The sequence below is a fragment of the Martes martes genome, assembly GCF_963455335.1.
Source record: "Martes martes genome assembly, chromosome: 9".
Classification (NCBI taxonomy): domain Eukaryota; kingdom Metazoa; phylum Chordata; class Mammalia; order Carnivora; family Mustelidae; genus Martes; species Martes martes.
The window spans coordinates 20373429-20400386 of record NC_137896.1 but is presented as its reverse complement, the minus strand read 5'-3'; the positions used below and the strand labels follow the sequence as shown (position 1 = coordinate 20400386).

General features: G+C 51.5%; 1 protein-coding gene across 1 annotated transcript; it reads left to right on the top strand.

The window, feature by feature from the left end:
• On the top strand, nucleotides 1-25684 carry BPI (bactericidal permeability increasing protein). Its single transcript, XM_080813977.1, has 15 exons — nucleotides 1-153; nucleotides 2746-2860; nucleotides 4111-4239; nucleotides 5649-5810; nucleotides 7064-7127; nucleotides 9237-9300; nucleotides 10874-10965; nucleotides 13668-13844; nucleotides 14887-14946; nucleotides 16349-16516; nucleotides 17589-17656; nucleotides 19781-19823; nucleotides 22650-22713; nucleotides 23768-23844; nucleotides 25272-25684. The coding sequence occupies exons 1-15, from the start codon at nucleotides 24-26 to the stop codon at nucleotides 25308-25310; spliced, it is 1452 nt and encodes a 483-aa protein (XP_080670103.1). The 5' UTR covers nucleotides 1-23; the 3' UTR covers nucleotides 25311-25684.
• Nucleotides 25685-26958: the final 1274 nt, after the last annotated feature.

The following is a 26958-nucleotide window of genomic DNA, read 5'->3' as shown; positions in this document are numbered from 1 at the left end:
TGGCAGCTGCGGAGGACGAAGACATGGCCAGAGAGCCTGACAGCGCGCTGAGGTGGGCAGGCTTGCTGGTGTTGACCACCCTGAGCACAGCTGTGATCGCGACCACCAACCCTGGAGTCGTGGCCAGGATCACCCAGAAAGGCCTAGACTACGGTAATCAGATGCCTTCCTTTCCTCTTCTTCCACCCCTAAGGAGCACTTACTGAGCACCTGCTGTGTGCAGCCCTTTAAATCCAGTGGGTGGACTGCTCACTGCTCCTCAACCCTCTTAGCACCCCTCTATATAGATGAAGAAACTGAGACCAGGGGAGTTGTCCAAGGTCACAGAGTTGCAAAGTGGCAGTGCTGGGGTTGGAGTGCTGGTCTGGAGGACTCCAAGTCCAGTGCTCAGGCCCCCAAGGGTCCTCGCAGTCCCTTCCCTCTCTCCACCCAGCTGCCAACTCAGGCTTCTAGGCCCTTCTCTTCCCTTCAGACCTGGTTCTCCATCCTGTCATTTGCCTTGAGATCTCTGGCTCGGTCTCCAGCATGGGCAGAGCCCAGGCAGAACTTGTGAGGAGGCTGAGTGATGAGGAGGGGGAGAAAGAGGAGACTCTTCCTCAAGGTCTCCCCCAGGGGCAGGGGCTTGGCACAGCCATACTGTGCACGTGACCCATCTGGATCCCCCAGAGAGGTTCCCTCCACGCTACTCACTGGGGCCCAGACTGAGGAAAGCGTGGCCTGGGACACGTGCTGACCTGCTTAGATCTGTGCCAGGCATTTTATACACCCGATCTCCTTTCATCTTTGTGTCGGCCCTGGTTGGGACATAATGTTACTGGCAACAATTCACAGATGAGCAAACTGAAACTTGGAGGAGGGACTGGAAGTGGGTGGTCTGGAGCGGACCTCCAGTCTTAGCTCACGTCCCCGCGTGGGGCTGCTTGATGTCTTCTCCAGTGGCGGAGAGACAGCCCATGGGCTGGTGTGGGAGAGCCAGCCACAGAGGAATCAGACCAAGGAGAAAGCAAAGCCTCGTCAGCTGGGGTCCCACTGAGGGATGCAGGACAGGGTTCCGGGGGGACCTGACGGGACGCCTCTGAATCCCAGGGGTGCAGACCGAAGGTTCCATGTGAGCTCGGAGATAAAACAATGGGTAACCTGAAGGCTTCTGGGGAGCAGAGGCCTGGGCTCAGCCTTTAAACCAGGCAGTGTCGTTTTCTGTCACGAGAGCCTCAATCTTCCCCACGTGGCTGCCAGAGTGGGTTTCCTGAAATGCAGCACATTTGCTCATGTCCCAGTCCTCAGAAGATAGCCTGACCCTTTGGCATGGCATTTGAGACCTTTTAAGACCTGACCCCAGCCAACCTACATTGGTCTTTGCCATCTCACATTTTCCTTCCCCTCTCGTCCGTGACTATGTCTACACTGCCTACTTTTGAATCCCCGGGAGAACTGTCCCAGTGCCTTGGTTCCAGGACCACGGAACCTGGATTCAAATCCTGGCCCATTCCTTATCAGCTGAATGGGAAGTGTGGCCACTCCCCCAAAATCCAGCTGCCTCCTCTGTGAATTGGGGGTGGTAATGGGACCTACCTCCTGGGATTATTCAGATTCAATCCCTTCGTACAGGTACAGAGCCCAGGACAGCGCCTGACACACGTAAATGGTGGTGCCGGAAAACACAATGCCTGGGTTCCCTCTTCTTACTACTTCCTCTTTCTCACGTAACGTGCTTGCCTTCCAGCTGGTTCTTGGATGGTGCTAGCTACTTAATGACTGACGGCAGGGTTCCTGACATTGGCATTCACTCGTTCATTTATCCGTTCCACAAATAGGGGGGCTTCCTAATAGTAAGTGCTGATCACTGTGGTAAATGCAGGGGCCGCTTTCGTAAATCAAACAGACGGAACGGCAAGGCTTGGAGGGCTTGTCTCTGGCAGCGGGAGAGAGAGCAACTCCAAAGTCACGTGAAGAGATGTACAGTCCCCAACAGTAAAGGGGCTCCTAAGGAAATGCACCATGAGAATGATGACAGGAGGATTGCTCCCATCTGCTGGCTCAGAGCAAGTTCCTGGGGGGAGTGATGGTCCAGCTGAGTAGAAGCTGACCAGGTGAAGGTGGGAGGGAAAGGTCTCCCAGGCCCTAGGAATGGCACAAGCAAGGGTTCGAGTCCCAGCAGGGTCGCCAAAAAAAAAAAAAAAGAAAAAAAGGAATGACACAAGCAAAGTTCCTGCAGAGAGAGGCCAAAAGTTAGGGAGACAGGGTGCCTGTGAGGGCATAGAACCAAAGGTGGCTCAGAGTCAGTGTTCCAGAAAGACCACTAGGACACATGACTGGGTGTTTGAGGCGGTATTTTAGACCACGGATTGGCAAATGACAGCCCTCAGGCCAACTCTGGCCCACCCTGTGTTTTGGTATGGCCCTGGAACTAAGAATGGCATTTACTTTTTACATTTTTAAATGGTTGGAAAAAAAAAAAAAGCACAAGAATAATAATGTCACGACATGTGAAAACTATATGAAATTCAAATTCCAGTGTCCGTCAGTAAAGTTTCATTGGAACAGAGCCACACCCATTCACGTACCGATTGTCTCTGGTCGCTTTCCTGCGATCACAGCAGAGCAGGGTGAGTGTGACAGAGACAGTAGGAGCCACAAAGCCAAAGATATTTGCCATCAGAGCCTTCTCAGAAAACCCTTGCTGACCCCCAGTATGGACAGGGACAGGCGGAGCCTCTGACCATCGCCCCTGTTCTTGTCTCTCAGCCTGCCAGCAAGGAGTGGCCGTGCTACAGAAGGAGCTGGAGAAGATCAAGATACCCGAGTTCTCAGGAAGCTTCAAGGTCAAGCATCTTGGGAAAGGGCATTATAGATTCTACAGGTAAGACCTATGGAGCTCAATCCTTAGTGTACAGAACTCGTAGTGTCCTGGGGCCAAGACCTAGAATCCCAGAGCCCCAGATTCCTAAACTCAGAGAGGTTAGGATCTATAAAGTAGGGTTGACACCACCCCGAGGGGATATAATCCCCCGAGCTGAGTGTGGAGGAGGCCACAGAAGGTATTTACCATGACTCCCAAGGCTGGAGGAATGTGTCATGAATGCCCAAACTCTGTGGCAGGCCCATATAACAAGTAGGATTTTGCAAGATGGATGAGGGTTCAAGGACAGGAAGCCTACTCCAACTCCAAAATGGCCCAGGCCAGAATTTATTGGCTCACATGTATGAGAAGTCTCTGGAATAGTCTAGCCTTGGGTTCAGCTTGAGAAAAGCCCAAATGTCACTGGACTCTGTCTTTGCCTTGCCACTTTTCAACATCACTTCCCTTGGGGAGGTCCAAATCCCAAATAGGGTGTCCCCTCAAAGATGCAAGATGGCCACCAGCCTTTCCTCAGCACTGAGAATCCCGTGGAGAGAGAATGCTTTTCCCTTGCAACCTAAGCAAAAACCCTAAATTCCCTGTGATGGTCCCATCTTCGGTTATGTACACAACCCTGAACCGATCACTGTGGCCAGGGGATAGCCCACACTAACTAGCTTGTGCCCAAGGTCAAAGCTCCACCCCATGAAAGTGGAGGTGAAGTCAACTTTCTTTGGAGCGACATAGACTAGATGTTGGGGGGTTCCCCCAAAGTAAAAAGGCAGTTCTATTCCCACGAGAAGAGGGTGTGGGTCCTGGGCAGAAAATGTCCTCTACAGAATTTTATACACCTATTCATTCAACAACAATTTTTGAGGACCTACTATGTATGTGCCGCAGCAGGCTTTGCTAGAATAGTGAACCAAGAGAGACACATTCCAGCCTTTTACAGAACTTGCAGCCCGTTGAGATTACCTGTATCATCCTCATGGATGTCACACTTTCTGCAAGATGGAGATTATTGCGCCCATGTTACAGATGAGAAAACTGAGGCTCAGGATGATGACATGACATGCCCAGGGTCACACAATATTACACTGGAGAACAGGATTCTAATGCAGATTTGTCTGACTTTAAAGCCTAGCTTCTCTGCCCAAGGCTGCTCTCGTAGCTTCTGTGTTCTCCTGGAATGGATTGGGTACAGGGGCGGGGGAAGGGGTGAGTCCTTGTGTGGGCCCCCAGGAGGCTAACAGAGCGTTTCTTCTTCACAGCATGGTTATTCGTGGATTCCAGCTTCCCAGTTCCCACATAAGACTAGTGCCCGATAAGGGTCTTGATCTCTCCATCAGTAACGCCAATATCAAGATCAGTGGGAAATGGAAGGCACGAAAGAAATTCATGTGAGTTTCCAAGCTTGGGGTTTATTGAGTGTGTGGGAGAGCTCTTGGTGACATTTGGAAGGGATGAGAGCCAGGATCATGGGAATGCCCAATTTTTGTCTTACCCACCACCTCTTGTCCCCAGAGGGTTCCTGGGGGCATTTTTCACCTGTGAAGTTTCAACATAGCCTTGATTAATAGCTGAGCATTTGCCCATATCACAGTGTGAGACAGTCTCAAGAATGGGTACATGTGGCTTAGGATGGAAGGCTAAGTGGGACCTTTCATTTGGCCCTTTATCAGTTGGCTATTGTTGTGTAACGAAACACCCCAACTCTGCTCCATATTATTACTGCGTATCTATGTGTTGGTTGGGGTTCTGCTGATCTGGGTTGGGCTCAGCTGAGGCAGCCCTGCTCTATGTGTATCTCTTCCTCCTCGTCCTTAGACCAGTGGGCTACTCAGAGCAGATCCTTGGTGATGGCGAACACGCAAACAGGACAACTGGAAACACACAGGTCCCCTTAAGGTTTAGACTCAGAAGTGGACTATGGTCAGTTCTATTCATACGCCATTGGCCAAAGTAATTTACGTGGTCAAGTCCAAAATCGAGAGCCTGGAAATGCACACAGGTGCCCCCAAGATAGGCAAGGGGGTGAAACATTGAGGCAAATCATCCAAACGACAACTCCAAAGCTACATATTGTGTTCACCGCATGGCGAGCCTGCCCTCTGGTGGTGGCGGCTCAGAATGACTGATCACTTCAGAGACTCTCCTTGGTGGGGAGTCTGGGGGCAAAATGGAGGGAGGAGAAGGCACTCTGGGGAGAGGGACTGGACTCTGCCCTCCCATACAAGGACTGCTGGGTCTGTCCCTTCTCCACAGTAAGAATCCCTTGGTTCTTCACATGGGCTCTTTTGCATCTATCATTTCACTCACTGATGGCAAAAAAATTTAAATAAATAACAGAACTTCATCATATTGAAAGAGGGTTGACAAAATACATTTAGGTCCACTGTCTTACCCAAACTCATTTCATCCCTGAAGGAGGAGTTATTAACCCCATTGCATGAATAAGAACATTGATTAATTAAAGTCTCTGACAGCCCCACCCCCAAGCTCCCAGTGTTTTAAGGGCAAAGCTAATGTTCCACTGTTGGCCAAGGGTCTAGGGAAGCAACTGGACCTCAGAGCAGTTAAGACACCCAAAGCCACTGGCAAGGGCAGAGGCAGTGGGTAAGAACAGTGTACTGCTGGGCAGACATGGACCCACACTTCCCTGAGTGCTGTGTGACCTCGGGCAGGCTGCCTCCCCTCTCTGAATACCATCTCAAATAGCAAAACCTACCTACCAGCCCAGGCTTGCCGTTTGAATGGCAGCGGGGAAGAAAATGCTTGCTCCAATTCTTTCGTCCGTGTTTTCCTTCAGCAAAACCAGCGGCAACTTTGACCTGAGTGTGGAGGGCATCTCCATTTCGGCTGGTCTGCAGCTGGGCTTTGACCCCTCCTCGGGCCTCCCCACTGCCACCTGTTCCAGCTGCAGCAACCAGATCAATGCTGTCCAAGTGCACATCTCAGGCGGCAAGCTGGGGTATGATCTCCTGGGATGGTGGGTGGGAGGAGGGACCTCCAGAAGCACCGTCCTAATCATCTGTGTATTCAGAAACCATGCCAAGTGCCCCCTCCTTGCCAGGTGACTTCTGGGGACCCAGGTGTAAGGGAGGACGGGGTCCGTGGACAGAGCAGACCCCCTCCCTGCCTCAAGGAGTCACTTGTTCATCCAACCTTCATTCAACAGATTTACTGAGCACATTTGACACTCCCTGGCTCTGAGCTACCTACTTGACGTGCATTAAACTATACAGTCCTCACCACCAATCCGTAGGCATTTATGCATCCTCTCAACAAAGGTCATCTAAGCATCTTCTGTGCACCAGGCTCATGCCCGAGAAATAGTAATGGCCAATTAAAATTTAGCAGTAGCTAACATCAGTGGCAAGCGTCACTGTGTGCCAAGCATTCCTTTAAGCCTGTGAATGGTCTCAACCAATCCACACGATGAAGTTAGTTTACTATCACCCCCGTTTTTGGAGGAGAAAACCAAGGCAGAGAGAGAACAGGAAATATCCTGAATTTTCCAACCTAGTGAGGGTTGAAAAGGGATTCAGCTCAGAACTATCTGGCTGCAGACTCTTAGCCACACAGTCCCTGTTCTCTTGAAGCTTCTTGTCTGGTGGGGAATATAAACATTAATCAAATCATTGCGCTGGGCAGTGGCTCACAACGAATTACAAAAGGATAGAAGAAATAAGAAAAAGCGGTATAAAGTGCTACAAACACACAGAGCAGGAGAATCTGACCTAGTCTGGAGGCTGGCTGGTTCTTCCTTGATGAAATGACTTTTGAATTGAAATGAAAAGAAGATGTAGGAGTTAATTAGGTGGATGTTGCAGACAGGGGGTGTTTTAAATAGCAGGAACAGCATGTGCAAAGGCCCTGTGGTGGGAGGCAGCACAGACACAAGAGGATACAGCAGAACAGTATGGTTGGAGTGCCAAGAGGGAGAGCAGTAGTGAGGAAAGAGGCTGAGACCGGGATTGGGGGTGGGGCAGCTATGAACCAATTGAGGAAATAAACTCATTAACAAGTCACTGCACCCAGAGGGCCAAGTATCTAATGGGCATGTGTGTGTGTGTGTGTGTGTGTGTGCAGTTAAAGTCCAGGAACAAGGGTGCCTAGGCTATTTGGAAGAGGGAGGAAGGCTTTCCGCATGAGGCAGGGTCCTGAATGCAGCCCAGGGACACCTGGGAAGCCTCATGCTTGTCCCCACATGTCAATCTCCAGGTGGCTGATCCAGCTCTTCCACAAAAAAATTGAGTCTTCGATCCGAAAGGCCATGGAGAGCAAGGTAAGATGGGCTCAGAGAGGGTGAAGCCCTCAGTGTACACAGCACTGGTTTCTTCTGCTCTCGCCCCAGAGGACCGGAAGCGGTCCTCACGGCTCTTTGAAATCACGGGTCTAACTTAGAAACCAGTCATGAGGAGTCCAGCAAGAGCCAAGAAAGGGTCCCAGCATACAGCTACAGTGCACCTGCCCCGCTCCCGCTGGACCACCCCCGCTCTTCCTCCCACATTCCTCCCTTCAGGCGCACTACCTTCTCTTGCCTCCCCTGCCCCATGCCCTTCTCAAAGCCCTCTGGCCAGCTCCCCAATCCCCGCCGCACCCCAAAACCCCTTCTGGAAGGGGGTTGATGTGCCATTGAGGAAGCTGCTAGGCTAGAGTGCCAGCAAACTGTTCCCTAAGGCTGGAACTGGTACCAACCAGTGTTCCCAATCCTGCCTTCACCCTGAATCCACCCAGACCAGATTCTTCAGCTCAGAAATGGGGCCATTCCTTGGACTGGTTTTCCATGAATGAACCATTAGCTCCCAGGAACGCCCTAGTCTGTCTCACAGGCCAAGTGAGTCAAAAGCAATAGGGAGCCATTCAAGATTTGAGTCAAGGGGTGACCTGGCCAGATCTGTGTTTTAGAGAAATTTCTGTGGCTGCCATGAGAATGACTGGAGGAACCAGAAGATGAGGCAAGGTGTGTCAGGGAGACTGAGGAAGCTATATGGTCATCTGGATGGGAGCCACTGGTTCCCAGGCAAAGGCACTGACTGTGGGGGTAGGGAGACATCAGTCAAACCAGATCATTGGCCTGAAGGCATTCTATCAAAGTCTTAAAACAAACAAACAAACAAAAAAACAGTGCATGGTTGTCACAATGCAAACACAGTAGATTATACAATGGGTTTTAGAGTCAGAATCTCTGAGTTTTAGTCCTGGCCCCAGGGCCTAACTAGCTTTGTAACTTTGAGCAAATATCAGAACCTCAGTTTCGCTATCTGCAAAATGAGGACACGAATACCTCCAGCACCAAGCTGCTGGAAGGATCACTGAGGTGACGCAGGTGGTGGGCTCACCCCCTAGCCTGGCTAACGCACGGTTCAACTGTCTTTGTAATTAAGTAACAGTCAGAGGTGAAAGTTAGCATTTAACACTGGAACTATTAAAACAGAGTATTTCTTGGTGACACCATAAGAGTGGCCCCTTAAAAGCAGCCAAGCTAAGAAGTAAGAAGGCGCTGCTGTCAGATAGCGGTGGTGATGGGGAGAAGGAACAAGAGGGTACAACAGACACGGGGTGGGCTTGGCATGATGCCTAGAACTCTACAAGGATCCTAGAACTTAACCCACACAAATTCCTTATGATGGGGGAGGAGTGTCATGATTTTCCCCATTTTACAGATAAGTAAACTGAGGCACAGAGAGGGACGTGAGAGTGCTGGGGTTCAAACCCAGGCCATCCCACCTCAGAGGTGAAGCTCTTAAGCATAACAAGATCTTTCAGGAGAGAGTACTGGCTTGAGTGGCTGGATAGATGGAGGGATGGATGGAGGGATGGGGGGATAGATAAAGGAGGTGCCAAGGTGTCCATGATAGTAGCAAGGGCTGGAAATGAAGAGGTATGAGCTCGGCAGTTGGCTCCCCAGGAATGCCGAGTGAAGACTAGGTATCTGAGGGATGCTCAGTGGTCTTTGGGGGGTAGTGGGGAGGGCAGGTGGGATGGAGCACAGAGGGGCAGCCCCAGGAAACCCCGGCTCCGGGCTGTGGTGTGATTTGCTGTGGTTTGGAGCCATCTGGTGGTCCTCCTGAGTGAGCAGCCTTGGAGGGCAGTAGCCTAGGTGTTCAGCCGGGCTCCAGCTCCTGGATGTGCTGCCCCCATCCCCTACCCCTGGGCCATGTGGCAGAGGCACAGGCTCCTAGAGGATGATATTCTTGGGGCATGCAGAATCACAAGTCTGGTGTGATAGAAACATGCTTCGGGAAACCAATGTTGTCCCTCCTACATTTCTAGACCTGCCTCCTACCTTCCCTCTCTCCCTCCTTCAAAGAAACATGTCAGATTCCTTATTCACAAAGGATAGTCTCCACTATGGGCAACCCTCACTGATCACTTCTTTGGTTCTCTCCAGATCTGCCAGGTGGTGACCAGTTCTGTGTCCTCCAAGCTGCAGTCTTATTTAAAGACACTGCGAGGTGAGGTCAAGGCGATACAAGGGATACAAGGGGGAGGGGGACAGGGAAAAAGGACCGTGTGCTGGAGCCAGCGAGTTTCCTAGACTGGCTGGGGCCAGGGGAAAGAGTGGACAGAACAGATTATTTGCAAATGGCAGTTGGCATCAGATGCCCGGTGGGCCCGGCCCTTGTGGCAAGTGCTAGAGCAGCCCACACCCAGTCATTCCCCTACCCATGCAGGGGCCAAACTACCAAATACTTTCAGCTCAGGCTGGCACACATAGCGGGCCTGAGATCTGAGGCCGATCATTTCACCTCTCTGGGCCTCAGTTTTCATAGTTTTAAAATGGGGGCAATTCTCTCTATCCCTGTACATGGTAAACTGTACATGGTAAACTGTGACAAGCTGCTGTCAGTGAGGGGAGGACTCCCCCTGGCCAGCCCTTGCCATGAGCCATGCACCCCGCAGAACTGTCTCCTCCTGGCTTCCCAACACCCCCGTGGAAGTTGGTGCATTCTCCCCATTTTGCCACGGTGGAAACTGAGGCTCAGAAAGGGGCTGTGGCTTGCCCAAGGTCACAGAGCCAGAAAGGAGCAGATACAGGATCCAAATTCAGGTTTTCTTCCTCCTGAGCCTGGGCCCCAAACTGCTACCTGGGCTCCCTCCCTGCGGAGGAGGCTCGGCGGCACGGTGTGAGCATGTTTAAGGTGCCTCTGTCCCCAGACACCTCCCCAGCCCTCCAGGGATTTGCAGTGTCCACGGTTTGGCTTCAGCAGACAGGAAAATGATGTGGGTTGGAGTCCCAGATCCATCAGTCACCTGCTGTGCCGTCTTGGACAAGTTACCTTTCTGAGCCTCATTTCATCCCCTCTAACTCAGGAAGGGAGGGCTTAAGGAGGGACCGGTATTTATTGAATCATCATTGATGACTGCTGAGAAACACAGAAACCATTCAGACCTGAGCCAGCCTGGGCTCTGCCTGGGTTATTATCACTGCTAGTAATCGTCCCTTCAGTTTCAGATCCCCTACTACGCACAGGACATCTGTGAGGTCACTAGTATTATCTTGTTCTACAAATGACAAAAAGTGGTGTAGAGACGTGAAAGGACTTGTCCAAAGTCACAGAGAGTTCAGTTCAAGCCCTCTGCTCCTTGACTCTATCTCAGGGTTGTTGAAAGAAGGGATGGAGACGATGTCTGTTTATGTGGGGTATGGGCTCATTTCCCTCCCTCAGGGAGGGCTCCCTGGAGGAAGAGGGAATGGAACCCTCACGGCAGTTCTTTTTTTTTTTTTTTAAGATTTATTTATTTATTTATTTGACAGACAGAGATCACAAGTAGGCAGAGAGGCAGGCAGAGAGAGAGGAGAAAGCAGGCTCTCCACGGAGTGGAGAGCCCGATGCAGGGCTCGATCCCAGGACCCCGGGACCATGACCTGACCCGAAGGCAGAGGCTTTAACCCACTGAGCCACCCAGGCGCCCCAACCTCACTGCAGTTCTTGATTCAACTTTGGGTGATGCTGACACTGCATCCCAGGCCCCAAAGATGCTGCCATGCCCATCTAGCTCATGGTCTGTCTTCTTCCCCTCTAGTGACAACCAAAATAGATAAGGTCGCTGGGATCAATTACTCACTGGTGGCCCCTCCGACAGCCACAGCTGACAACCTGGATGGGCAGCTGAAGGTGAGACTTACACGGAGGGACCCTCAGGCCTTTGTCTTGGACCCTCCCAGGGCTCCACATCATTCTCATCTTGGTTCCTTCTCCCTGCTCCAGACACACTGGCCTCCCCACTACTCCTGAACCACCCTATGCATGCTCGCTCCCCAGGGCCTTTGCATTTGCTCCTTCTTCTTCTGTCCAGAAGCTCTCACCCAGATAGTCACATAAGCTCTCCCTTCCATCTTTCCAGTCTTTCCTCAAACATCCCTCTCCCTAGAGAGAACTTCCCAGACCACACTCACGGAAATAGTTCCCTCCTTTCCTTCCATATCCTGCTCTGTTTTTATTAGCATGACTTATTACTAACACCCTCCTGAACACGCACATGTGCACACACACACACACACACACACACAGTCACATATCAGTATTCCTCTGTGATGAAAGAGGAGGGGCTATGGCTGCTTTGTTCCTGATTGCTGGTGTAGCACCTGGAGACGTGCTTGGTATCTACTAGCTGCTTAGTAAATATTTCGATTGGATGGATGGTTGGATGGACGGAGCTTCATTTCATGCCACTTACCGCCCACTCACTGTCCCCCAACCAGACGCCCTGGCCTTGCACTTTCTCCACACACCAAAGTCATTCCCACCTTAGGGCCTTTGTCCTACCCCTTCCCTCCCCCTTGAACCACCTTGCCTGGCATGCCCCCCTCCACCGCACTCGCTTCTTACGCTCCAGGTGGGTCTGTGCTTGGATATTTCTCCCACAGCTGCCTTCCCTGACCGCCCCAGCTGGAGTAGGTCCCACCTCTGGATTCCCTCTGGATGTTCCTCATTCGGTCTCTCCACGATTGGTGACTGACTTGTTTGTTACTGTTTACTTTTTTGTTCTAAGACACATTTGATATAAAAAAGAAAATCTAGAAACTACAGAGGAGCAGAGAAATAAATAGGAAAGAAAGAAGGGAGGAAGGAGAGTGAGAGAGATTACCCAAATATTACAACTCAGAGATACACACTATTGACACACAGATTAGTTCCCTCCAACCTGTCTCTACCCAGACATAGGAAATCTCACATACGCACACACACACACACACATGCATATGCATAAAAAAACCCCACATATATAGACACATAGGGATAAGTACACACATACCTGTATTTATAGGAGTCGTGTTATACATACTATCTCACAACTTTTCAAAACGTAACAGTGTAACGGGAGCATCCTCCCATGAATCGTCCTCCAATAGCCCTTTTACTGGCTCTTGGGTCTTGCCGGTGGACAGCTTGGGATGAGATTCGTGGACAGTGCCACCTTCTGGGACATTTGGTCTCTGTCCATTTTTCCCACACATGTAACCAGAGTTGCCATGAACATCCTTGCATCTGGATCTCTGCCCATCCTTGACTATTTCCTGGAAATGGCACTGCTAGACAGAATAGTATACTTAAAAAATGTATCTAAGTGATATGATGGAATAAAGGATTAAAATGATACATAATTATTTTTAGTGAATGAGAATGTCCTGTTTACTGGCCCCCCAGGGTCCTTCCCAGAGCTAAGGGCAATGAGCCACCAGGGTGTGTTAACCTCCCAGTTCCCTGGTTTTAAGCATTCACATACACACAAGGGCAAACCCACCTGGTTTTGCTAATAATCCCTTTGCATGAATGGATACACATCAGGCTTTCACTTATTAATGCGTATCTAAAAATAGGCATTAGGGTTGGCTCCTGGCTGGCACATGGGTCTACTTACTATTTTTAAGAGTGGCATGGTATTCTGTAAGACGGGTGTCATGGTGCTTAATTTTTAATAATGAAATAATTCAAAGGTACAGAGAACCCACCACCCAGATTTAAGAAATATTGCCATTTTGTCCTATTTGTCTCTGATTTTTTTTTTGAGATGAAATAGTCTAAAAATATATCACTGAGGCCCCCCTGGGGTCCCCTGTACCCCCTAGGGAATCCCACGGATATGATGCTGGTGTGTATCCTTCCTACCTGTGGTTTTTATACTTTTATTATGTATCTGCACGTGTCAATAATTCTTGCTTAGTATGCTTTATATGCCTTTAAATTTTACATAAGTGGTATTCTACCATATGTATCCATCTACAATTTGCTTTTTTATAACTCAACGTTGTTTTTTCTGGCTAAATAAGTGATCTGCTCTGGCAGTGCATTTGCCAAACTGTTCTTCAGAAACTTATTAAATATATATTCCCTAGCAGCGTAGGAGCACTCTTACCCCAAACGGGAGAGTGTGAGCTTGAAACACACGTGCACTAAAAACAGTTTACCTCTCTCTTTAAAATTTTGCTAATTTGACAGTTGACAACAAACAAACAGGATCTCCTTGTTCTTTTGGTGTCACTTCTGTGCTCATCGGCAAGGGCGGGGCTGAGCCCTTGGAGCCACTGGGAGTGTTGCCCAAGTGATCTTGGGCAAGTCACTCCACTTCCCTGTGGCTCAGTGTCCTCTCTTGCAAAATGAGCGAGCGTTATCGCACCTGCCTTGCAGGATTGGCAGGAAAAGCCCCTAGAAACCAGCTCCCGGGAGGCGCGTGACACTCTTGTTGGTTTCTGGTCATGGCTTCCTCCTCTCTGAGTGCGTGATTGGTCTCCTCAACCCATTTTCTCCTGGAATGAAGACATTAACTTATCATTCCCGAAGGAAGCCCAGGCTCACCTTGTCTCCTCCGCCCCCAGGGGGAGTTTTTCAGTGTGGCCCACCCCAGCCCCCCTCCCTTCGCCCCGCCGGTGCTGGCCTTTCCGGCTGACCACAACCGCATGGTGTACCTGGGGCTCTCCGACTACTTCTTCAACACAGCGGGGTTCGTGTACCAACAGGCAGGGGCCCTACACCTGACCGTCACGGACAACATGGTAAGGCCGGGCTGGAGTGGATGAGGGATGAGCATGGGGTTCAGAGCGCAGCAGCCGTTTGGACTTGAACCTGTGTTCACACGGCGGTGGGGATCGTAGTCCAGCCTCTGGAGGCGGCCAGACCGCAGTTGGAATATCGGCCCCCTCTTTCCTAGCCGGGTGGCCTTAGGCCAGTCATTCAACCTCTCAGAACCTGTTTCCTCGCCTGTAAAACACCAGTACCAGTATCTCTCTCCCGAGGGTGTGAGAGGGTGGAATGAGGTGTGAATGTGCGAGAAGCAGTCAGCACGTGATGAACAGGCAGGAAGTCCTCCACGAGGGGTAAAAGTTAGAGCCAGCACTGCCCAAGTACGTGCCAGAATCTGGTCTCAGTCTCACATCACCGTCATCATCATTATCAGTATCTCTGTCGATATGTTCGTGGCTAAGTCCCGCTCTGGGCCTCAGTTTACCTGTCTGTAATATGGGGACCTGACCATCCTGTCCAGAGTCCAGGTACAGCCTGGTAACCAACCATGTGGGGTTCCTCCCCCACTGCTCCTGGAAGAGGGGTCGGGCTCCCCTTCTCTGTAGGGGCACCCAAGGGATGCTGAGCCCCCACATGTCCTCTGGAAGTAACCAAGACCACCAGAATGGGAGTGCCTCAGGCCAGCAGAGTCAGCCACCCACATTTGGACTTGGTAGAGACGAATGCACAAGGAGGAGGGGGACCCTAATGGCTTTATACCATTACAGCTGTGCTCCTGTGGAGGTTTTGGGCACGGGGGTCCTTGATGTGAGCTAATGGACGCAGGACATCCTACACGATCAGTGTGAAGAGCATATTTTCAGTGCAAAAAAAAAATAGGAAAGCTGGCAGTCCCTGATTGTATCCTGACTGTTCTGGGCTGATGGCTGCGACGTTGTGGGTCAGCATTGTTGTCATGAATGGGCTGGCTGTTGTCTGCTTTTGTGTTTAGTCTCTCAGCCCTCATATGGAATCTGCCTCCCAAATCTCTAACATAATCCCCCAAAGTCCTTTTCTCTTCTTCCCTTGCCACAGATACCAAAGGGATCCAAATTCCGACTGACAACCACATTTTTTGGAGTCCTCATACCCCAGGTAAGAAAGCAGCTGCTCCCCTTTTGTCCGCTCATGAGGCAGCCCAGGAGTGCCGGGGAGGACTGAGCTCTGCTGAGTGGCCCAAGGAGAGCCCCCCCTCTCCTGATCCAGAGGCAACCCAGCCTGAGAGTGGAAACAGCCTTAGAGCCCTTCCCCCATGCAGAGAAAGGCTCCGAGCTCCGAGCATCCAGACGACCGGGCGTGAGGGCAGACGTGGGGGGGGGGGGGCTGATCCACTCAAAAAATATTTATTGAGTGCTCACCACGTGGCCAGGGCTCTGCTCTTGGCATCTAGCAAAGCAGACCATATCCCTGCCCTCCCGGAGCCCCACTCCAGTGAAGAGAGACAATGATCCTTCAGAATGACCCAGAACAAACCAAAAAAAGTGCACACCATGAGACATGAAGTCAATGGATGGATGAGGTCACTCAGCCTGCTCGGGCTGCCGTAACAAAGGGTCACAGGCTAGGGGGCCCCACACCAGGAATGTATTTCTCAGGGTTCTGGAGGCTGAGAAGACCAAGTTCAAGGTACCCAGAGATTTGGGTTTGGGTAAGGGCCTCTTCCTGGCTAATAGATGGCTACTTCCTTGCTGTGTCCTCACACGGCCGTTCCTCTGAGCTCACATGGAGAGAGAGCAGGCACACTCTGCTGTCACCCTGTGAGAACAAAGATCCTATTAGATCAGGGCCCCATCTCTATGACTTTATTTAATCTTAATTACTTCTTCGGGGCCTCGTCTCTCGCTACAGCTGTACTGGGGGGTAAGAACGTCAGTACGAGTCTGGGGGACACAAACACTCAGCCCACAACAGCCTCTCCAGTGGTGTTCCTTCCAGAAGTTTCTATACAGGGGTACTGGTGTGGGGAGGCATGACTGGTCAGGGAATCAGGGGAATCCTCTAGAAGCTTTATGGCCTAACAATCACATTGTTTTTCTGAGACCATGAGTTTACCTGGGGGAGGACTGGAGGCCAGAAGAGATGCGGTTGTCACCAAAGCCTTCCTCAGTTCCCCCCAGGAGGCCACCACTGCTCTGTGAAGAGGTGACATTTGAGCTGACCCCTGAAGGAAGGGAGAGAGCCAAGCTGGGAAAGAGTGAGGGGACAAGCATTCTGCCAGAGGAACAGAGAGTGCAAAGGGTTTTAGATGGGCACAGAGTGGGTCATGTATTTGAGGAACAGGAAGGAGTCCCACGTGGCTGGAGCTGGAGAGCAAGGGGTAGAGGCCTGTGAGGGGAGGCTGCAGGTCCTGAGTCCCAGAGAGTGCAGTCTTTAGGATTTAGTCCAGAAGCAACAGGAGTACATGGGAGGTGTTCAAGCAGGGTCAAGACAAGATGGGATTTAGAAATGGTGGAATAAAACTGTCACTTTGTCTGTTGTCCCCAATGGGGGACTGCAGGTGGCCAAGATGTTCCCCAACATGACGGTGCAGCTCAACATCGAGGCCCCGTCCCCACCGCACCTCACCGTGCTCCCTACTGGCCTTGTCTTCACCCCTGTCCTGGAGACCCAGGCTTTTGCTGTGCTCCCGAACTCCTCCTTGGCTCCCCTCTTTGTGCTTCAACTGGTAAGCAGTTCCCGGGTGTGGGCAGATGAGGGCACTGCCTTGGGGTTGGGGGACAAGGGTGAATCCTGCCCAGATTCAGATGCTCCAGGGTCTCAGACCAGAGCCCCTTTACTAGCTGCCTCTGGCTTCTGCAGGTGTTCATGGGTTCAGTTCTGCCCTCCCTCACTGGCTTGAAATCCGTGTCCTGGTTCAGGTTCATTCACTCAAGTCTGTGGTCACTCGAGTATGCATTTGTGAATTTGTTCATTCATTCAGTGATTCCTTAGGCTGCTCACTTGAAATATGCTAGACCTGTTCTGGTTCATGCGTGCATTAATTTATTCCATGATTCATTTACTCATTTACTTATACCTTTGTCTAAGTATTCATTTGTATACATTGTTTGTTCACTCATTCATCACTTACTCATTTAGGCATACCTTTGTTTATTCCTTCGTTTGTGGGTGTAATCCTTCGCTGATTCAAGTTTTTGGTCCATGGCTGATTTTCGCATTCATTTCATCTGCTCACTCTGTCACACCCCGAGTATTTGGTGGCATTGGTGGCACCCACTGTGGCCACGGAGGGGAAGGCCAGACTCTCTCCCCGCCAGGGGGCGCTCACGGGTCTTGGGCACGTCTGCCCTCTCTCAATTTAAGACCGATTTTCCCCACTTAGCCAATTTAAATGGTTTCTGAGGGGTCTGCCCAGATCATGCAGACAGTGAGCCCAGAAGTTGAGGTGGGGACCTCAGTTTTCCGACTCAGTAAATATTTGATGGATGAATGAATGAATGAGTGAATGGTTTGAGAATAGGGCTGGCCTAGACTCCAGCCCTGAGGTGTCTCGCTCAGCCCATGTGAATGGCCTGGAGATCTGAAATAGTCCCTAGGGCAGTGGCAGAAAATGGTAATTGGTGCACAGCCCAGGACTCACCAACAAGCACAAAGCAAAGGAAGAGCCCCTCCTCTCCGGGGGCAATGTGGGCTCCTCCACCAAGCCTTTGTAAAGCTGACCCTCCCATCTTGGAGACCTCGCCAAGGCCCCGGCCCCTGGGTCGGGGGCTTTCACTCTTTGGATTACTGCTTTGCAGAGCACGAACTTTTCCGTGGAGGTCGGCACCACGCCCGACAGGCTTATCGGGAAGCTCAAGCTGAACAGGTAAGTGAGCCCATGGAGACGGGAGGTGGCGGCCCACCCCTTGGGCATGGGCTAGTGATGGCCCTACAACACACCAAGCTCCATGTCATTGCTCTCCCATTCATCCATCACGTTTAAGCCTCAGAGGGCACCAGAGCTCTGTTGATGCTCAGAGATTAAGGGGCCCGCCCAAGGTCACACACCGCAGGTGACCGGTCATTGTGGTTTGCCTGCGGTCCCCCAGTGTTAGCACAGAAGGTCCTGCACCCCAGCGTACCCCTCGGTGCTGGGCAGATTCATGGCTGCATGGGCCCAACAGGTGCTTCTACCCCACACCGACCCTCAGCAGGGCTCAGCTGCCCCAGTCGCAGCTGCCCCTGCCTTAGCACGTGGAAAACCCACCTCCATTTCTTCATGGCCCATCTGTAGGCTGTGATCCGCTGCTTGGTGCTAGGAGAGCCCTGATGGCAGCGGCTATGGTTAGGTTTGCTGGCTCTGCTGGTGGGCTGCCTGTGTGCCAAGCGCAGCCCCCCTCAGCCAACACCCTACTCATCAAACTTCCGTCGCCCTGGCTTCAAAAGAAGCCTGCTGATGTAACAGAAACAAACAAGCCCGATGGTTGTTCTTTGCCAAGAGCGTTGTAGTGAGGGTGAAATGAGGAATTACCATGCATTGAAGTGTGGAGAATGCCAGGAATATACGGGCTCAACAAGGAGGAGTGAGAGGGACACGCAGAAACAAGACAGACAGCCATGAGGGGGAGAGACAGGGAAAGTCAGAGGCACATGGAGAGATTCTCAGAGATAGAGAGACACATAAAGGGAGGGAGGGAAGAGACAGAGAGAAAGAGGGACAGAAAGAGAGACTGACAGATGGAGAGACAGACACGGAAGGGGGAGAGCAAGGGAAGGACACACACAGAGGAGGAGAAAGGGAGACCCTCGCAGAGTCCACGCGATGACCCCAACGGTTAGACCTGCTATCTGTCTCTTAATCATGCTCACGCTGTTTAAATTGAGTCTTGACCTACATTCCTGTCCATTTCCGCCTTCTCTGCAGCACAGAGCTGTCCTTCTTAACCTTGAGACTGGCCCCTGAGGTTTACATGCTGCTTATTTCTCCTGGCATCATTCTGACAAGTGTTACTGTTTCGGGTACATGTGGATTTAATTTTCCTTGAACACCCATGAGCCCTCAAGTAGAGGAGTCAGAGAGGATACAGCTGGGTGAGGGTTGAGCAGATGCTCACACATGCAGGCCTGGGGTGTGAGAGTCCACAGGGCAGGAGTCCTGGGGCTCCGACTCTTGATGAAGAAGGGTGAGCTTTCAAGCTTTGTAGAGTATCAGAGACAAGAGCTCAGGCATTAGGAGATCTGTGGAAATTCTGCTTTACTAATTGTTCATTGTGTGACCTTGGGCAAGTTGTCTGGCATCTCTGAGTGTCAGTATCCTCATCTGTAAAATGTAAGTGATGGCCCTTGCCTCTGGGGGTGTTAGAGGATTTCCATGGGGTAAAGCACACAACATAGTGAGTGATAGGGTTCAATAAGTAGCCCTTTATTTCCCTATTTCTTTAAATCTCTGTTAGGATGCCCTAAAGACTGTAAGGAGGGGATGGTTCATTGGCTCTTGTCATTGAAGTCTAAGGGTTTCAGGCAAGAGTGGATCCAGGTGCTCAGATGATGTCCTTAGGATTCTGACTCTCTCCATTTCTTGGTTCTACTCTCCCCTATGCTGACTTCATTTCTCATCAGGGTGTCACCAAGTGGTGACAAAAATGGTCACCAGCAGCTCCCTAGTTTTCCTGGAGAAAAGAGAACACCTCAGTCCCAGTATCTTCAGAAGTCCTGGGGCCAACTCCCATTGAACCAGCATGGGTCACAGGTCCATCCTTCCAACAATAACTGTGGTAGGGGAGGTGGACTCTGCCCTTTGGCCAGCCTACCCCAGCACAGCACTAACAATGTAGGGAATGGGTGATGCCCCCAAAAGAACTGTTAGGGGTTGTGACCAGAGGAAGGGGAATGGATACTGGGTGGGAAAACCAGGCAGCATCTACCAGAGGAGGCCCCTTCTCCCCAGCAATTGGACTCTAACACAGGTCAGGCAAATGGTGGTCTCAGCTTTCTGCTTCCCTTCTCACAGGCTGCTCCTAGAACTGAAGCACTCAGACGTCGGCCCCTTCTCGGTGAGTCTGAGGCCCTCAGGGGCTCCCTGTTCCCCGATCTAAAGCTAACTGTCCTGCGGTCCGCTCAGAATTCTGCCATCATTTCCGGAGGCTGCCTGTTCATTTGCATATAATTTGCATGTGAAGTAATGGCCAGAGGAGCTTTGTGGGCCCACAGACCTAAGCTAGAGTCACCGCTCCATGCTTACTAACTGTGGCCCTTGGGCAAGTCATTTCCCCTCTCTGGACCTCACATCTTCCCCAAATTAAGCATACTCCTTTCCACCATCATGAAAAACAAAATGAGGATGGGGTAGCAAAGGATGGAGAGGGTTGAAGGTTAGATCATGGAATCAGGGAAAGCCTCTCTGAGGAGGTGATACGTGGGCTGAAAGAGCCAGCAAGGGGAAGATCTGTTGCAGGCAGAGGGACTGGCAGGAGCAAGGCCGTGTGGTGAGAACAAGTTCAACATGTTCAGGGACTGGAGGGAAGCCAGCGGGGCTGGACCAGTGTGAGCTAGGGGTGGGGGTGTAGAAGGAGACGTGGCTGGAGAGGCAGGCAAGGCTAGCTCATCCTCCTAGAGTAGATGGTGGTCAAAGGGCCATGAGAACCAGGTGAGCTTCTCCACATAGAGGGTGACACGATCTGATTTAGAAGATGCCCCTGGCTAGGGGAGGGGGAATGGAACTTGGGGGCCAAGAGTCAGACCATGTGTATCAGTGAGAGGTGGGTGCATTTGTTTAGGAAGAGGAGAAAGATGGCGGATGGGAGACATACTTCAGAAGTGGAGTTAGATGGAGCTTGCTGAGAGTGGTGGTGTATGTGGTGAGGGTGATGCAGAGGGACTCTTAGATTTTTGGCTTGAACAACTGGGTGAGTGGCAGAGCCAGTGTGGAGGTAGAGAAGGGCAGGTGGGAGGGAGGAGAGCAAGTATTCCACTACCTGGAATCACTGACCATGACTGAGTAGACTCCCCCTGCCTCCCTCCTAAGTCCCCCCAGGACACTGGAGTTGCCCGAGTAAATAGTAGCTCACTGCTCTTCACCAGCCGCCTCAAACGAGCCTTGTCCCTCTGACTTCCGTTAGAAGCCGCGGTGCGCTGATTCTGTCCACAGGGTCTTACTACCCATGGTCCAAATCTCACGGAGGGAGAAACCCCTGGAGAACATTTCCTTCCATCCCTGAAATGTCTCCCAAAGATCCCTACCAAGGAGGTGCCTTGTAAGCCACGGAGCCCCAAGTTGGGCCACCCCAACATGCCCTCCAAATCAGCTGGAAAGCCAGCCAGCCCTTTTCCATCCGGTAAGACTAGAATAAACCGAAGGACCCAAACGACCTCATTGTATTTTCACGGATTTATTGGTGCCGGGGCTCTGACGGTGGATTGACTTGGCTGGTAACTAACTTCCACTTCTGCAGAAAACAAAAAATTAAAGTTCTCAGGTTCATAGAAAGAAGGGCACCCCATTTTAGGACCCCAGGGATTTCCAGCCTGGGGAAGGAAACTCAGTTGTTCCAGGGAAAAAAAAAAGTGCATATTTACAAGTTTTAATGTCACCAGGCAATCATCTTGAGGGCTCTACATTATTTTTGAATATTTTTACTATTGTAAAAGTAGAACATCTGCATTATAGAGGAAGCAGAATGTACAGATTTGCAAGCCAAAGAGAATAGAAGCCATTCCTGTTTTTGCCACTTAATCACTTGGAGTATATCTTTCCTGACCTTTTGCTCTGCATACTCAATAGGACAGTAGAATTATGTGGTTTCCATAATCTGCTTTTCCTCACTCAAAAATATAGCATGAATGTGTCTGTGTGAATAATTAAATTGCTACAATATTATTCTTTTTTTTTTTTTAAGATTTTATTCATTGATTTGACAGACAGAGATCACAAGTAGGCAGAGAGGTAGGCAGAGAGAGAGGAGGAAGCAGGCTCCCCACTGAGCAGAGAGCCCGATGTGGGACTCAATCCCAGGACCCCGGGATCATGACCTAAGCCAAAGGCAGAGGCTTTAACACACTGAGCCACCCAGGCGCCCCTACAATATTATTCTTAACAGTTGCATCGTATTTCCTAGATCCAAAGCGCCACCATGTCCCCCAGATAATTCCCCAATCGTTAGACATGTAAGTTGTTGTTAATTTACTGTTTGGGTTGAATTTACGGCTCTGGTGAGCATCATTGCATCTTAATTTTTGCCTGTACCCTACATCATTTCCTTAGGGTGAATGCCTTACAGGCATATTTGCTGGCCCACCAGGCACACACATTTTTTTTTAAATTTATTTAAGAGAGAGACAGAGAGAGAGAAAGAGAGAGTAGGGTGAGAGACAGGGGGACAGACTCCTTTCTGAGAGCAGGGCCCGATGTGGGACTCACTGAAGGCCTCGATCCTAGGACCCTAAGATCATGACGCAAGCTGAAGTCAGATGCTTAACCAATTAAGCCCCCCAGGCGCCCCCAGGCACGGACCTGAGGGGCTTTTGCTGAGCACAGGCACATAGAACCTCAGAAAGCCTGAGCCAGTTTGTCCTGTAGCCTGGAGTGTCTGAGACTGTGCATTTTCTCATACAAAGGTGTTCATGTTTAAATACTCTGGTGACCTTCCTTTCCTCTGTCTTGTAACCTACATCTAGAACATGCTTTACATTTGGAACCTTGAGAGCAAAAGAGATCAGTTGGGTGACGTGACCGGGCTGCAGAATTTTCCCATCATCCACTGTGTCCCTCACTCAGCTGTTTCCCCAGCTTTGAGGTTGCCCTGAGGTGGGGGGGAGGCTGGCGGAGAATGCTGGACGACACCAAGGTGCCCTGACATGGGTCCCATCCTCCTGATTTCCAGGTCACGGAGCTGCAGGCTATCATGAATTATCTTCTGCCCACGATTGTGATTCCCAAGGTTAACGGTAAGGAGCTTTGGAGAAATGAGTGACTTTTAGTCCTAGAGGAGGCGGATGGAGTTCAGTCCTAGAGTCACCTGATATGTGGCCCAAGTTATGGAGGCTGGAAGATGGTCACCTCGAAGGCACATCAAAGAGCACCTGACCCGGAAAAGGAATGGAGACAAGGGGACGCCCGCAGGTTGAGCTTCTGTTATGTGCCCATCTATTATCCTATCCAGTTTTTAAGACAGCCCCACGAGACGAGGACTGTCCTGGGAGGAAAGGGGAGATTCAAGAAGTCAGGTGCCTTGTTGCAGGTCACAGAGAAGGTGAGAGATGAAGCTGGGACTTGGTCCCGGCTCTGAAGCCAGAGCCCTCCGCCTTTCTAACACCTTGGAGCTAAGGGCCAGGGAAGGATAACCCCCGCTCTCTGCTTTAGCTCCGCACCGCCCCCGCCCCGGCGCTGATGGAAGCCTCACCTTCGAAGAGCCAGGGGCAAGAGTGCACAGAGAGACCCACAGACCGCGGGACCAGAGTAGTTAGAAATTATAAATCAAGACCACAAACTCCTCTTCCTACCTTGACAAATGTAGCTTCGTAATGACCTGGGGAGAATAGTGTTGAGTTTAGAATTCTCTAGAGTCCCACGCCAGAGTATGGCAGTACGGCAGGAAGCAGGCCCCTGGCTACTGCCCATCTCTGGTTTCACCCTAAACGTTGAGGGTCTTCATGTGCCCACCGGTAGCTACCCCCAATCACATGCCTCAGGCTGTCTACTGCTGGCCGTGGGCACCAGCACTGCCGTCACCCCCAGGAGGGTCATCTTGGAGGAAAGGCTTGCACGGGTCCTGAATGTGGGCTTGGGGCTGATGGGGTGGGATGGCCAGGCTCCCAGGTCCTTGGAGCGTGGTGAAGAAAGACAGTCTCCAGGACAGCCTACTCCTCAAGCCTGCAGGTACCTGCCGGCCCTACCCAGAGCCAGGCACACAGGTTCAGGGAGGCTGCCCCCCCTCCCCCAACTCTCTGGGGCTGGCCTCCCCCTTCCCTCCCCTCGTGCTGACCTCATTCTCCATTGCAGAGCGGCTGCGGGAAGGCTTCCCTCTCCCACTGCCCGCCAACGTCCAGCTTTTCAACCTGGTGCTTCAAACCCACCAGGTAGGTCCAAAGGTCCTTCATCACCCAATGTCCCTCAAGAACAGCAACCTGTTGCCAGAAAGCCCCATATTGAGCACCCTCTACCCTACCAGAAGTGGGTGGCTCTTGATGAACAGGGAAGAAAGAGTCAGGCTCCGAAAAGCCACCCAGTTCTTCAGGGAAGTCCAAATTCACAGCCAGGTCCCTGCTTTGAACCAGTGGCTTTGAAGCATTCCCACACTCCACTCAGTAAAAGACGGAACCCACCTGGTGCCCACAGATCCTCTTTTATAAGCATTTACATCTTCGACAAATGTGTGTGGCATGCCTCCCTAGGCCCAGGGAGTAAAAAAGGAGGCACGAAGTGGAGACTTATGTCCCAGAATGGATGACCTTCTCTTGCCTGTCCCCCAGCTAGACCCACAACAGCCTCTGAGACTGGTTAGGAATGTCTTCTCCTAGCTTGGAAGGTTCCCTTTCCTGCTTTCCCCGCCCCCTCTCCCTGGTCAACGCAGTCCTCTTTACTGGTTCTTCCTCCCCCTTCCTCCCCCTCCCTCCTCCTCCTCCCCCTCCCTGCAGGAGTCCTCCAGGATTCCTGCCCAGGCCTCTGTCCTCCCCACTGTCAGCTCTCCCTGCTGGCTTTCATCCCTGCTGGCTTGGTGCCACCCAGAGACCCAGGCGAACTTCCAGTTTTTTTCTCTGAGGCCCTTTAAGTCCCGTGTGTTCCAACAAAGCCAGTAACTGGGCCACGAAGCTGCCAGCCACTATTGTCTTCCTTACCCTGCTCAGCAGGGCTCCTGTTAACCTTGTGGCCCTGGCAGGAAGCGGCCACATCACCCGGATTCCCCCTGCTCTCCCTCAGCCCCAATATCCAGTCAGCCAGCCCCCAGCCCCCAGTTCTTCAGACCAGGTTATGCCCGAGGCTGAGACCGTAGACTAGCCAAGATAGCACACACACTCACACAGACCCGGGCTACCCCACTTTTTACCAGGTTCGTCCTTAACCAAAAAAATGACCCCATGGCACAGTGTTATTTCTTCATTTCTGAAAATTCTCCGTGAGGGGCAGGAAGGAGCAAAGAAAAGTGGTTTTGCAGCCTTGATGGGAACAAGGGTCCCTTGAGCTGCCACGAAGCAGGGATGACAAATGAAGGCCCAGCCTGTGGCCCGTGGCCCTCCGCGTCCATCTGGGAGGGGAACAGGAACCAGGCCGGCTGCAGTCGGCTTCACAGTGCCAGCAGCCACTGACACGAAGGCCCAGCGGCGACACCCCGAGAGCCCCCTCTCACTCCCGTCTCTGTGTCCACAGACAGGCCCCACTCGGCTCCCCTTCTCAGGGTGGGGGTGGGGCAGCTGCTCCCCAAGTTTCCTTCAAAAACCTCAGCAGCCCCCTGCTCAGAGACCAGGGTGCACTCCCCACTGATGACGGCTCCCTCTTCTCTCCCTAGAATTTCCTGCTGTTTGGTGCAGATGTTCGCTACGGGTGAAGTCCTCCTGGGGGCCAGAGGCCGTCAGCCCTGCCAGGAGGGGCGGGCTGGTTGGCACCTACTGCTGACGTGCCTGTGAGGGTACAGGCTGCCTTTCCCCAGCCCTTGAACCAGAGTCCCTTGCAAATTTCTCTGAACTCAGATTCAGAAATGATCTAAATACAGAAACTTTGTTCCTTGAGAAAGTGTGGAGTGTGTACTTTCGGGGTCATGCGTTTCCCGCAAGGGCTAAGTGTGCACATAGATTTCCTCCAAGAATTGCTTTCCAGTTGTTACCACGCTATTTCTCAACGTGCTTCATACCCACCCCCTGGCAAAAAAAAAAAAAAAAAAAAAAAAAAAAAAAAAAAAAAAACGCTTCTTTTTCTGTGCAGTTCTGTGTGATGGTATTATTTCTTGGGTTTTGTTCATTCTTTGTTTCAGTGGCTGGACCCAGCCTGCCCTGCAGCGTGAGCTCAGCTCAGGTAAAATCACCTCTCTCCAGTCCTCTAATTAATCTCTTGAGCCTTCGCATGTCCTTCTTAGCAGAAAGTCTCATGTCCCTTTCTTTCTCTCTCTCTCTTTTTTTACATTTATTTATTTATTTATTTGAGAAAGAGAGAGCAAGAGGACGGACAGAAGGGGAGGGAGAGAGAAACCCAAGCTGACTCCCCACTGAGCAGGAAACCCTCCGCAGGGCTGATCTCAGGATGCCAGGATCAGACCCGAGCTGAAATCAAGAGCCCCACGCTCAACCAACTGCACCACCCAGGCGACCCTCGTTGTCCCTTCTTGGAGACACCCCTTATTCCACACTTCCAAGAGTGTCTGGGGTTTACTTGGTCCAAAGGGAGAGAGTCTTGCTTCAGGCGGAGAGGGTCTCCAGGGTGGATCCATCCACTAGGCTGCCGTTCCTGCCACTGACACACTGTGTCGCTGTTGAGCAGCTAGGCGGCCCAGCCTTTTGTCTTCCAGTGCGGTCCTCAAAATCGGGCGCCTGTTGCTCTTGTCGCCACCACATGGTGTCGCTGTTGAACGGCTCCCCTGCGAGGCCTGTTTCCCTGCCCCATGCTTGGGTTCCGCGATGTGGCTCCCTTTTTCCAAGCTCTCCTGCCCAGGCGTTGAGCCCAAAGCAGAACATTGGGTCAGGGGACAGAGACCATTAGAGGCTTTAGCCAGTCACATCCTCAGCTGCAATTAGTTCTAGGCTGGCATGGAAGCCACACAACCAGCCCAGACTGTCTTTGGGCCTTTGGTGAGTTTCCTTGGGGCCTCTGGGCCATTTCCCATAGTGGCACACCAGCTGTGGCCATCTCAGGCCATTAGCCGGGTCCTCCTAGCATTGACTGAGCAGTCCTGGAAGGCTCTTTCACTGTTGACATTTGGTCCGAGACCAGAATGATGAAGAATCTGAAGCAGGCAGTGGGGTGTGGGGTGACATGCCCAGATTTGGTTTTAAACATGTTTTGTTGTGACTCCTGAAGGCATTGGAGGGGCAAGAGTGGAAGGGGATGGGCACAAATTAGGAGTCTGCTGTCATTCAGACTTCATCCAGCGTGCTTAGTAAAAATGGAGGAGCATTCGTAGTGAGGAGAAGCAGACAAAAGACATTTTAAAATTTGTGTTTCTATGGAAAAATGTGTATGCGCTGCCAACATCATTGATTCTC

Bases quoted from the DNA above. Each gene is read 5' to 3' on its own strand.
- BPI (XM_080813977.1), top strand. From the start codon at position 24: ATGGCCAGAGAGCCTGACAGCGCGCTGAGGTGGGCAGGCTTGCTGGTG. The intron at 7,128-9,236 runs GTAAGATGGGCT...GGTTCTCTCCAG, and splicing joins GAAAGGCCATGGAGAGCAAG to ATCTGCCAGGTGGTGACCAG. The intron at 14,947-16,348 runs GTAAGAAAGCAG...GGGGGACTGCAG, and splicing joins TTGGAGTCCTCATACCCCAG to GTGGCCAAGATGTTCCCCAA.